The 13,684-nt window shown below is 35.3% G+C and overlaps 1 protein-coding gene and 1 long non-coding RNA gene across 3 annotated transcripts; one reads left to right on the top strand and one right to left on the bottom strand.

Annotated features, from left to right (window-relative positions):
* Positions 1 to 12,651, top strand: tau (microtubule-associated protein tau). Of its 2 annotated transcripts, XM_066725429.1 has the most exons (10): positions 1 to 94; positions 4,160 to 4,293; positions 5,632 to 7,291; positions 7,446 to 7,483; positions 7,571 to 7,736; positions 7,827 to 8,035; positions 8,158 to 8,343; positions 8,947 to 8,991; positions 9,464 to 9,625; positions 10,121 to 12,651. In XM_066725429.1, the coding sequence occupies exons 2-10, from the start codon at positions 4,237 to 4,239 to the stop codon at positions 10,199 to 10,201; spliced, it is 2,604 nt and encodes an 867-aa protein (XP_066581526.1). In that variant the 5' UTR covers positions 1 to 94; positions 4,160 to 4,236; the 3' UTR covers positions 10,202 to 12,651. The 2 variants fall into 2 exon arrangements, with proteins under 2 accessions (XP_066581526.1, XP_066581527.1); XM_066725430.1 differs by lacking the exon at positions 8,947 to 8,991 and having other exon boundaries at positions 6 to 94.
* On the bottom strand, positions 11,020 to 13,419 carry LOC136772442 (uncharacterized). Its single transcript, XR_010822454.1, has 2 exons — positions 13,279 to 13,419; positions 11,020 to 13,106 (listed from the first exon to the last, which is right to left on the bottom strand). It is a non-coding gene; the product is annotated as an uncharacterized lncRNA (long non-coding RNA).
* Between the last annotated feature and the right edge of the window lie 265 nt (positions 13,420 to 13,684).

Genomic DNA, 13,684 nt, shown 5'->3' with positions numbered 1-13,684 from the left:
TCGCGAAGGGTAGTAGCACACGAGAAACCACACTCTTAGCTTGAAATTGTAACGCGCTATTATAAAATTCCTACAAACTTTACCGTGGAAGCAGGTAAGCCGTGCTTATCATAAATCGCTAATTTCATAAACTTTTCACAAATTCGCTTCAAATTGAAACACCTATTAAATACACTTGTAGAGCTTTGTTCTATTCGTAATAACTTTATTAGTTTACTCTTTCTATGTTACTAATTCTTAATTTATATAAAAGATGATCATTCGTGCAATATTCTCGTAATTATCAACAGAAAATTTTGTAAGCTGTTCTCGTATTTAATTTTTTCGAATTCAATAAAATAATTACTTTTTATTATTATTGAATTCATAACTACTCGTTTATTTTGGAACATTAACTTATAATACTTTTTGAAGTAAAACACTACACAGCAGTATTAGTGCACTTAAAAAGAGTGAATAAAAGAGTTTGTATAGTTTGTGCAAATTCATGGAAGGAAAAAGATATAATGGATGGATAAGGAAATCAATTTAAAGTACACATATGCATATATATTGCAAAAATATATAGAATACACGTGAACGAACTTGCTCATTATCAATCATTAATCTCATTGCTGCAAGTAATGCAGAAGTATGGATGAATACGAGTTATGAAGGGACTGTAATAATTGTAACAGCAGTTTGTTGAAAACATAGAAATTCAAAGTCAATCTGCATCGATTATCGACGGTACCACCCTCCGTGTTGGTACCTAAACTTCTTTTTATCTTCTAACATAGCCTCGGGTAGAAGCTATAGTATCATCAATTTACCTTCACTATACTTATATTATTAAAACGCTAATCACCATTTTTCCTTGTCCCCTTGGTGCTCTCAAGTCAACGTACTAAACACTTCATCAAGTCAGCTTTCATTAGTGGGTAATTATTGGAAGATTGTTCATAATAGGCTAAATAGGCTGACGTTTAGAAAGAGTTGATGGCCTCTACCGATAAATAATGCCACGTGATAATTGCGCATCACTTCTGCAGGTGATCCGATGCTCCTCTCATAAAAGGCATCGCCTATTATGATGCCAATCCTCATTATCAGTCATTACCCTCGTCTGCCTCCCTCTTTTTTTACTTACTGACAGCTGTAATAAATTTTCAAATGCATGCAACGTAGATCCATAAAGCAATAGATTTATTATACAAGAAGAGCCTCTGCTTCCTCTTACCGATAATAACTAAATTACCTTTATTGCTATCTTTAATAGGTGTAACTTAACGACACACAAAAACACACACACATGCATAGAAAGTTAGGCTTTTATCAAATTTGCCATGTGCCATTTCCATTTCTACTTCCGATTTTTGTGTCAATTCCACTTTGAAAAAATTTAAAGAAAATTTAATAAAACTACTTTTCGTCTTTTACGATAGCTAGTAAGAAAAGTTGCAAATATCTGTATTCTGTGTCAGTAAAAAACAAATAAATTGAATAAGCGATATAAATATATCGACAATGATTGTTCCTAAGAATTGCAATCGTAAACTGATAGTAAAAAAATATATATTATGAGGAACGTGAAAAGAATAAAAAGGGAACAGCTATTATAGTGTTATCATACATCGTTCTACTTTTTTCGCACTTTACTTCTTTATAATTGACAATATACTTATCTGCGAAGGTTTACAAAATACCAAAATTGTAATTACCTTATCAGTATTGGTTAATCTGAGATAGACAGCCGTTCCTTACATTTCGAATCTATAATTCAATAAATGCCCTTGAAAGAGGAGTGTATTGCGTGAGTTGGCCGATTGGAAAATGTGTCCTGGCAATATCTTAATCTTAAAGTAAATAAATTACTAAAGAGTAGCAGGAGTGCTTCTTGGAATCTTGCTCTGCATGGAAATTTCTTTCTTCCACTTTCTTTTCGATGTACTCTTTTTTCTTAAAGTGTTAAATACTACACACCCAAAATTTCCATATAAGACAAGAGTCTAATTTCTTCAAACAGCTTCTATTTAAATAATTGTTGAACACCAAACGAAGACAGCAAAAAACTAATAAAATCACGTACATTGAAACTTCAAATAACTATGTGATATCCCAGAGGAACCTTACGAACCTACCTCCTCACTTCGAGCTTTAATAACTTTTCTAATCAAGGCTTGATACTCCCATCATACTCAATCATAATCTCTGTCTCTACTTTTTAAATAACTTTTATACAAGAATTATTATTAGTTCCATAAATTTCTGGATTTCCTTTGTTAGCGCACGTATCTAATAAAGTGCTATTATCCCATTTGTACAAAACTACAATCTCTTCTTTTCCAAAGAGCTTATGACAATTCGCTTGAATCGTTTGTCCTGAAAAGAGTTTAATTCGTTAATGTTTTTCAATGGAAATCGTATAGATACCGATCAGCCAACAAGTGAGAATCAAATTGACCCAGTCGCCGATCACTCGACTATCCTTTGCATCGCGCGAACCATTAGCGTGTTAATTTGATCATATTAAGCCAGTGATATCTTCGTATGTGTGCATCCCCATGTGCACGTAAACCATTGGCGTCAAACACGCTCAAAGGCCCTCGATCAATAACTAGAGGAACGTTCGCTATACTTTTAAGACTTGGCACTCCGTTTCTGGTTTTCCACTAGAATTATGACCGGAAGTCTCTGACGCTCCATCGAACTCTTGCCAATCCCCTTAATGCACGCATATTTTAATTGCGTGCAATTTTATCGAAAAAAAGAAATGTATAGCATTATCCTGTCTCATCCAATACTATCACAAGAAAATTTGAAAGCAATGTTCTTTTATCAGTATTTCTGTAGACACGATATAGTTGAGTTGATAAAAAAAAGAAAAATTATATTCCAATTAATTCGCCTCCGCAAAATACAATCCGCCCTGACTCAGCCACGTGTTCCATCGTGATAATTTGCACGATTTTCTCACAGCGTAGATTCCTATCCCCGTCTAGCCAGACTTATTGGTCAAAGAACGTGGCCATAAGGATTGGTTTATGTATATATATATATATATATATATACCCGTGGCTGGCTTCCAGAAATTTCAGTCTGCGAAAGTAGGGGTAAAAGAAATACGAGAGTTAGGCTCGCGAGTAAAAGACTTGGAAATTGTGGATGGAGGATACTGAAAGGATAACAACCCTCTGGCTGGCACGTAAAACCAAAGTATACTCGTTCTTCCTCCTCTTCTTTGCATAAGCACGATCCTTATCCATCACGCATAAAGAAACACGTTTTCGATTACCTTACAGATTTTTCATTTCTAAAAGAGATGAAAGAATAACTTTATCTGAAATACACAGTTTGTGTAAGAGAATTTGGTATATTTCGTGGTTCAAACACCTCCGAGGAGTAATATTTTAAAGCAATAATCTTGGCTGTCAGATTGTTGGATGCTTTAGCCAATTATGAGTCTTAAACACGAATTCGTGCCACTGTTTTGATACCTAGTCATCGGTATTTACCAAGGTTAATCGCCGCCAGAATATGGTAACGCGATTCTCAGATGTATATTCCTGCCTGCTATGGCCACTCGCGTGTCTCGCACCGTTTATGCTACGACTTCATTCTATCAAGCGCATTCTTCGTTTCTTTGAACAAATAATATTTTATTAATGTAGTGATCGAACTTAATATTTTTCCCAAGCTATTCGAAGATTAATAAAATATAACTATTGTTCGATTTTTTTTTTTTTTTTTTCTTAGAATCATTTAATTTTTTGTTACTCTGCAAGAAAACCTTTTGATATAAAATATATAGAGGTGATAACATGCAGTAGTTGAAAAAGCACCGATTACAAATCACTGATAACAATAATTGTATTTTCATCAAGCCAGTATATACTTTGTGCACTCGTAATGTAGACGTAATGCCATAGAAAATTATAATCGATCTTGTATTGCCTAAGGGAACGTAAATCGAGATAGAGAATAATTGAAGTAATCGAGCACGCATTAGCCCTAGTATAGATAATTCAGTACAATGTAAGAGCGATAAACGCTATTTTACATGGTAGTTTAACAGAGAATCACGCTGTACGGTCGATGCTCGCAATAATGTAGCCACAAGTTGAGACTAATTTTAAGAGCAAAGATTTCTTTGCTGACGTTATTTATTAATGCGCAACAGGTTAACCAAGAGTGGATTCGTTGGAATTTCGAGATAACCCGATTGATATAATTAATCTAATAAGCATATAGTACAAAATGGATTCGCAAGAAACAAACAGCAATATAGGTGACCCAGGACGTGGCCCGACTCCGGTAAGCGAATCAAATTTCAGTATGAAAAATATAAGCTCGCTTGAAAAACTATCTACATGCAAAAGAGAATTACTAGTAGGTTTAAATTCGACACACACGATGGAAGAACGATGGAATGAAGACAATCAAGATGCAGTTTCAAAATAGAATCATACGTTCAATTTCACAGTACTCTTAGCTTCATGAAAATTTTCAATTATCCTACTAGATATTTTTATCAGTTTATAAAATCAGTTAACCTCTTTTCGTATAATATATAACGTCCTATAAATCGGTTACGGTAAGAACATTGACATGACAATTGTCGTCACGAATCAGGCTTCGACCATATGGTGGCCCTTACGTATTCATTTAAGGCCTAACTTTAAAAGTTCTAGGACGAGATCCGCGAATCGTGCGACCTAAAAAAGACACAGCTTCGGGTCACGCCACCCTCCCGAGTCCTAAGCAATCGTGGAATGTCGATAGTAGCAGAGTTATTCGTGGTTCAATCCCATAACGAATGTAAAGTTAAACGGTTGGCAGGCACGATGAAACACTCGTCGAGACGTCCCCGTCTCGCATTATCGAGAGATCGATTGGCCCAAAGCCAATATCATTCATCTCGATTCCACCTTAAGCAATTTATCCAGTTTGCTGTTTCGCAGAAATAATGCCAAGTTCACGTGCACCTGGAATATTTAAATTCCCAAATTTGTTTTCAGATTCGTTTGATTAATGAATGGGACGTTCGCAGGGAAACGAGAATTTTCTCACAGCTATTTGTTCAACGAAACTGGCACGTTTCGTGCTATAGAAAATGACGATCTGATAGAGGGTCTTTGCTACTACAATATAATATGACGCGGGAAAAACATAGCGGAGGAAATCGATGACGAGAATGAACCATATATACATACAGTTTGAATGGTTCGTTTCGTGTTATGAGTCAGGATACTTTGGGTTAAGGATAGATAGGACGGGGTGAATCGCGAAAAGCTCACCCCTTTAGCCTCGACAAGGGTTGGAACGTGACTCTGAGTGCGAAGGGTTCATCAACGAAACCCATGAAACACACGTATGCTCATCACGTGAAACCAAAATCATACCTACTGTTTATTTATGAAGTATTTTATTAGTCCTACACACGCATCGCGATTGAAAATCACACGTGCCATTGCAATACATCTACTGCATTTAATTGTCGATGAGACGTTTAATGTAAAAGCGTTGTGTTTTTCGTACTTTGAGTTGAACGAAGAAAAATATTGTACAGTTATTTCTGCAAACATTTTATTTTCGATAAAAAGTCAAAAATACTGTATGGTATTATGTAGAAATGTGAAATATTTGTCTCAGGTGAAGCAAAATCCACCTTTACCGCCAGGTGCACAGTTTAGACCTCAAGGTCAACCTTCGGGGTCACCGAGACCACCCTTGAACAGTTATCCACCTAACGCACCTCGTCCCGGTGCACCACCAGCTCCTCTCAGACGTTTGGATAGTCGTCCATCTTTGGGACCACCGATTGGTCCAATACCACCGGGTCTACCAGGTCAACCAACTCATCTCAATCAACCGAGTCAACTTAGACCCTACGGACCACCACGACCTCCAGGAAATCCTTTTCCACCTCGATCCCCTCAACCCAATCAACACCCCCAAAACCTTCAGAATTTCGGACCCAATCAAACCGTCCATAACCAACCACAGCTAAATCCTCAAAACTTTGCGCCACGTTTTCCTCAAGGTCAAGCAGGTCTCAGGAGTCCTGGACCACAGATCGGACCTAGACCACCCTTCCTACCCAATCAACAGTCGCAGCAACTTCAACGAAACGGTAGCGAGCAACGAGTCTACTCTCAAAACGGACAACAACCTCACTTGGTGTTTAATCAGAGCGGAGTGCCAAATCAAACGAGAGCTGGCCAAGATCCCAGCGCACCGAGGCAAATACAGAGGAATGAATCTACCGTGAATCTTTCACGACAGAATTCTTCTAATCAGGAGGACAGGCAATCCACGAGACCTCGTATAGTGATAGAAAATATGACGGAGGTGGAGAAGCAAATTCCAGATAGCTTTGGCCAGAAGAAAAGGCCGGAAGTGCGCGATGATGATGATGATGATGTCGTGATGGACGTAGAAAAATCACCACGGTATATTGGTAGTAACAACGAAGGCTTGCTCGATCCGTCCAAATCTCCGTCGAATAAAAGTTTGGACGAAAAGAATTTTAGTAGACCACAATCGGCCAGTAGACCGTCCACAGCTAAATCGGAGGATAAGAATGTAGATCCTAATGTTGCGGGTGAAAAAAGAGAATCTTCCAGCAGACCAGCGTCCAGTAGGATTAACCAGAGAACGAGTTCACGTTCGAGTGATTCCATCGAAGAATCGCAGGAAGAACAATTACATGATGAGAGTAAAATTACTCCTGTCCGAACTAACTCATCGCCTGGTTCTGCTGTGCAGAGTTCTCCCCTGAGGGAACCCGATAGAGGGTCGTTGAACGATGATCAGCAAAGAACGTTCCAAAGGTCTCCGGAAATTTCAAGGTCTAGCACGCCAGGTACCGATGTGGTCGTTGGTTCCTCGAGATCGGAAACTCCTTTGAAGAATTTGTCGAGCAACGAGAATTCAGCTGTGAATTTGAGTAGACCTGCTTCGGGATTGGAAATGCAGAAATCACCGATACCTATGGCGAAATCGGAATCGCAGGAGAAAATATCGATGCTAGCCCCGAAATCCCCGCAAGAAAGCGTGAAAGGTTTTGATAATGGTCAGAGAAGGTCATTGTCCTCAAAATCCTCACCAACTACGCCATCTCCTCAATCGCCAAATCCACCCAATATTCCTAGATCGCTTCCTATCAAAGATATGACTGTTGAGGATGAAAAGGAAGAGGATACCTTTGTTGATGATAAGAGTGATAATGATAAGGAAGGAAAAATTCCGAAGACTCCAGAAGGATCAAGCAACGACTCGAAGCATCGTGTGCAAACACCTGATGCACCGGGTAAAGCAATATTAGATAAAGATTTCAGTTTTAATCTAAGAACTTAAAAAAGCCTGTATACAAATATATAATTTTGCTTCGGTATTATATTTTTTTTATTAATGATAATAGTAATAGTACTTTGTTGTAACATTTATATTTTGTATAATTTCAGAAATACAAAATGGTAGAGCAAGCAAGGTACGTGGTAATGTGAGTATGATGAATCAAGTTTATAATTATTTTTTTGAGAAATTCATCATTGTAAAATTATCCTCCCTGAACAATACATATATATAGCTTCCAATTTCGAATGGTATTTCGAGCACACCGAAAAAGTCTACGAGAGAGGGTGACAAAAAATCATCATCAGCTGGCTCCCCTGTAAAGTCTCCTAGTAAATCCACCAAGTCGCTGCCAAAAACTCCGGACACACCAACATCAACCGGCTCACAAGACAAAAAGAGTAAATAATTGAGAAAATATATGATTTAGAAAATACAGGTATATTTCCATGGAGATAAAACGTAAATATAATAATTGTTTATTTCTATAGAATTACCAATGAACAAAATTCAAGTCGGCGCTGCACCTTCGCCAAATTTGAAAGTAGTGAGATCGAAAATTGGTTCCTTGGAAAATGCCAGTCACAAGCCCGGTGGAGGAAAGATAAAAATCGAGAATAGAAAACTTGATTTCAGCAAGGCTCAACCAAAAATCGCGGCAAAGAACGATAAATATACGCCTAGTGGTGGTGACAAAAAGGTTATTTTGATTACACTTTTTCTCAATATTGACAAATATTAGAGTTTCGAATACGTAAAGTGCATGGAGAATAGTTGTTTCAAGTTTTGCTGAAACTTGCCTAAGTCAGATTTTTAATCCAGATCGAGCACGTAAAGCTTCAGTGGAATGCCAAGTCCAAAATTGGATCTTTGGAAAATGCGACTCATAAGCCAGGAGGTGGTGATAAGAAAATAGAAACGGTGAAGCTTGATTTCAAGGATAAAGCGAAACCAAAAGTTGGCTCCAAAGACAACGCGAAACATGTTCCTGGTGGCGGAGCAGTAAAGGTTAGTGTATTCTTAATTTCCTAATTTTTATGAAAAAGGATGCATTTATAAGGAAGTATTATAATCGATCTTACAGTTCATTACTTATTAATCCTTACATTTTAGCATGCCAATGTTTTCAATGTGTTCTCAAATTTAAATTTTATGAGTCTCGATATATCTTATTATTCGTATTATTCTGCATTAGTCTATGGAACATGAATAAGCGAGTAGCAGTGTTTGTCAGCTCAACGCATTACTTATAATGTCAAAAGCTAGTTCGCTACTTCCAAAAAATCATTAGCTACTAGAACTTTTTTAGCGCTCGCTGTTCATTTCGTTATGAGAATGTAAAAAAATTTAATAAACTGTTTTATAATGTTAATAGTGGCGCATGGGGAATGTCCATATAGATAATTAAATTTAAAAGATGAACTTTTTTCTGTACGCAATTGATTGTTTATATAATTAGTGATAATTATGTAAAAATATTATGTTTTGCCCCTTGAAAATGTCAGCCAAATTTCCACCTGATAAATGGTTTTAGGCCATTTTGTTAAAAATGTCAAGCATGTAACGTCACTCATCAATATTAACAAATCATTGTTATTTCTTGATGTTCAGTCTTCAGCTACTCCACCTAAGATACCACAGGATGCCAGCAACGACGTAAGTAAATCAAACAACTAACAATCATTTAATTCTCATATATACTTAGCTCCATATGTGGTGAAATCATCAAAAGACGTCACGACGACCAAAACGCAGATTTACAAATTTTAATTATTAATATTTCATTAACGCTTATTCTATATTTCATTAAGATCAACTACTATAATAAACGAATGTTTCTCTTAAAAATTTCTGGTAAAAGTAAAGTAAGTAAAATTGTTCTCTAAAGGAACCAAAGCATGTAGTTGCATGTTTCGGGCATTTGCTGAGAATTGCTAAAATGTTATATGCATTAATTTAGAGAAATATAAAAATAGAGAAATTTGAAAGGAATGTTTCGAAATGTATTATTTGCATCATGTTTTTCTACGATATTATAGGACTCTTTCTATTTTATTGGAATTATCTATCTCTATCTTGGTTTTCTATTTTATGCGCCATGAATTAATTGTTTCATAATGAATTACAGATTCCAACGCAAAAAATCGAAATCAAAGCAGAGAGCAAAATTGGGTCACTGGACAATGTAAAGCACAAACCAGGTGGTGGAGATAAAAAGATTTTTGATGATAAAAATTACCTGCGACAAACCAGCTCCAACGTTGAAAGTCTAAGTGGTAGCGGATCGCAGGTATGATATAAAATATTCACAAGTATTTTCTTCAACGATTTAATTTTGCTACTTATTTTCGGCTTACCAGCTATTCAGATGATAAAATCCACCGATCACTCAATAACAAATAATTTACAATAAGTAGATGAAAAGTTAATTTTATTAAAATATAAATTTTAATAAAATAGCTAGCCTTTTATATTTTTGCACTGATCACGCGAATACATAGAGCGTGTTTTGCACACACGCTACTTGCTTATTAGCAATAATTTTGAGCACTATAAATTCATACATTATTTTATAACAATTATTAAAGATGTTAACTGAAAATTATGAAACAAATTCAACAACGCTGTTCTCTTGGAATAAATAAATTGAATGAATAGAAACAAGACTGAAGCTTAGAATTGGATGAAATTAGAGAAGATTCGCTGTTGATGAGCGAGAGTCGTTAAAATGTACAGATGGAATTGGTTCTCGGATCTAATTGTGATACGTATCTTGTGCCCGCAGAGCCCCGTGCCTTCCGGCGCGTTCACCAATAGCAAGAATGGCCTGCCCACCTCGGACGAGAACCTCAACCAGGAATGCTAGGTCTCAAAACCATTTCACATTTACTTTTGCATAATAATCCAATTTTCCTTCCTTCCACGAGTAAAGAGGACACACAAAGTTTCTCCAACACGATAATAGGCATAGAACGTGTGTCGTCTCGTGTACACAAATGCCAGAAAAAGCTTACTGGAACAAAGAACCAATACTGATCAGAGATTATTTTTATTTCTCGAACGTCGACTGGATGGGATTTTTTTGTAATGTATCTCGACAGGGAGATGGAAAGATAGAGGAATGCGTTGAATCAAAAATTTTATCGTTTTGTTGAACACTGATGGAAAAATTTTATTCGAATAATTTATAATAGATAATCATATCTATGATTTATATCGTGACTAATATTGTGATGTTAACGCGATATACGAGATGCATACAGCGTAAGCATGGGACGTAAATTGTTAATCGGTAAACCTATATCGTTTATAAGCTTTTATTTGATCAATTATGAAACGATAGCAAATCGTAAGTGAATGGTAGTTGCGATGGACCATCGGATTTGAGCAACTGCAAAAATGCTGAATTTTTACTAAATATTTACAATTTTTGAACGTTTTATTCATTTTCTGCCTACGTATTTTTTACCCTTTCACTCATTGATGCACAATTTTGTTGTTGCATTAACAAACACAGCCAGTCAGGGTATAAGTCGCTTGCACTGTACTGATCTAATAGCAACGTAATGATAGAATTAACTTCGTGTAGCACATACTCTGACAAAAGATATGGATATAATGAATTTGTGTACTATGAAAAAAAACTTTCTAATTCTTAATTATAGAATATCAAAAAGCATTCGATTCATTGAAAACAATATATTTCCTAAGTTAAATTCATAATCCTTCTAGTAACAACACCGATCACTATCGCTATTCGTTTACATAAGTGAATAATAATTGATAAAACGGAAGTTTATATTTAGTATAGCTAATGTAGATTATAGACTGTGAAAAATGATGTACAATTTTTGTTACGATTTCTACTGAATTGCGAATAGCAGTTATAATAACAACATAAATTAATAATCGTTTAAGAGACATTAATTTATGAGGAAGAAAATCAGGCTATTTGTAGAATATTTATCATTATTTAGAAAAGCTTAGCTTGAGAAAAAGGGAAACAAATATTGTACATCGTTATAATGAAGTTAGATACATATGCATTATCTGGTAATGTTTTTGTGATAAATCCTAAAATTATCGATAATGTATTTCATCGAAGATCTAATGTCTCCAGAAATGTTTATAAACAATATATGTTGTATACAGTGCGCCAATGATAACAAATATCATGCTTTAATAAATAATATACAATATATTATATGGCGCCCTCCGTGTCTATATTGCACGTCGATTGCATTAAAAAATTCATTTTTAGAAAGATACAATGTTTGCCTTGACACGATTTAATCGTTAAGATACCTAGATCACTGCATAGCTAAAGGATCTTAATTTTTTTTAAAGAAATAGAACCAGCCGAGAAATAATCGCAAAGAGTATATTAGTAAATAGTATATTATCGTCGAATTTTTCTTCTTTGTATGCCATGCTTTGTCGGTGACGACATTATATTTTATTTAGATTTCTGAACATCAGGAAATAAACGTAAATAAAAAGAGTGCGCTGATACAAATGCATAGCGATGTCTGAGGATGTGTAAGAAGAAAAACTTCAAGGAGAATGAGAGTATCAATGGAAATCCCTTATACGAAAAGTGCATATAAATCGGAAAATCTTTAAAGATGCGGGATATCTTGAGATTGTATTTAAATAAACGTCGAATACGATAGTATTAGTAATCGTTATTGCGGATACGTAAACTAATTCTTATTCGTTTTATCTATAGTGTTCACTATTTACAGAATCTGTCTCTTAACATGTCCCAAAACATGCACGTAAAAAAACGTTTATCTTTGTAATTATTTGAGATATCAAATGTATAAACGTTGCATAGGACCAATCCAAATTTAAGTAGTGAGAGATTTCGAAAAGGTTCTATGCAAAAATTTAATATTTCTTGTAGTTATGGAGATAAAAGTCCATCCATCTTTGCTCTGGAGCATTTTAAATGTTTAAGACTTAATAAGTAATGGTGTGAACGAAATAAGAAAAAGTCTAGGTATCTAAAGTCATGTTTCAATCATGTCATAAAATCTCTTATCTATATAATCACTTTATAGAAACCTCATGCAATTTACACACATCGCTAGCGTACTATGTAAGACACATTTACATACATTGTATGGCTTCAACATTGATTAAAATGTACTTCGGTTCGGTTAACATATTATAATGCGCGCGAACTAATGTTAGATTCTTATTAATTATTACGAGTTACCACTTCATACAAATGCAATTGTGTAAAGACTACCCAGTGTATCTTTTAAAGTTTACTGGTCAGTCCGTATAATAATATTTTTGTTTTTAAATTTACTATATTATCTTTTTATTTTACCTGTATATTCCGATCCATGCTAGCTTAATGTCTTTTAAAATGTGAAAAAAAATGTTGAATTTTAGATGATAAAATTTGAGAAATAAGCTACTATTTCAGTGCACTACATTCATTGTAATACTATTTGATTTTGAAACAGAGCTTCAGTACACATTAGGAAACGTAGTATAGAATTATAAACCGTCACAAGGTAATACTTTGATAAATGCACTTTATATATACTTATTTCAGATGTAGATAAATTTTGGATGCTTCTTTAGTATTTTCATAAGATTAATGCAACTTGATAAATTCTCAATATTATTTGAAACATATAGTAGCAGCCAAATATACCTAATTTCATTTATATTTGATGCATCGTATAACGTTTTACAATCTGGCCATTTTTGTTGTTGTAAATATTAAAAATCAGCATCTGACAGCTACTATGTGCCTAAAATAAATAAAGTGTTAAAAAGTCTAAAATATAATTATAGATAGAGAATTAGATTTCTGACAGAATCTGTATATGATTTTGATAACAAGTGCGGATTTTTAGATTCAATCTCCAGAAGAAGATACGAGACATGCTGCGGAAGAGAAAAAGACAAAAAAGATAGAATTACCTCATCCACCACCATCAACACCCACAAAGACTCGAAGGCTTGCTTCTCAATTCTCAGCAGTCACTCCGCGATCTGTCAGGAGTAGCCTGGCAAAATCTCCAGACGCAACGACACCTGGAAAAGACATAGTCTCCAAGTCGGAGTATTATTTACACAGCGGAGAAGAAGCCCTCCAAAAAAAGTCTTCGGTCGAACCTACAGATAACGGAAGTGCGCGTTCAGCGGCAAAAAACAAATTGATTGCATCTCCTACTTCGACATATCCTGTAGAAAACCTTCAAATGACCTCCAATAAATCCTCATTAGTCACGCTTAGAAAGAATTCGTCGAAAAATGTACGTTTACCTAGTTTGGCTTCCTCACCTAAACAGGAGGTGAATCCTATTTCAGAAAAGATAAAATCCCC

Source organism: Prorops nasuta, unplaced genomic scaffold, assembly GCF_024137725.1.
Source record: "Prorops nasuta isolate Cenicafe-Biocafe unplaced genomic scaffold, Cenicafe_Pnas_1.2 PNAS00004, whole genome shotgun sequence".
In the NCBI taxonomy this organism is placed as follows: domain Eukaryota; kingdom Metazoa; phylum Arthropoda; class Insecta; order Hymenoptera; family Bethylidae; genus Prorops; species Prorops nasuta.
This window is presented reverse-complemented; position numbering and strand designations above follow the sequence as displayed.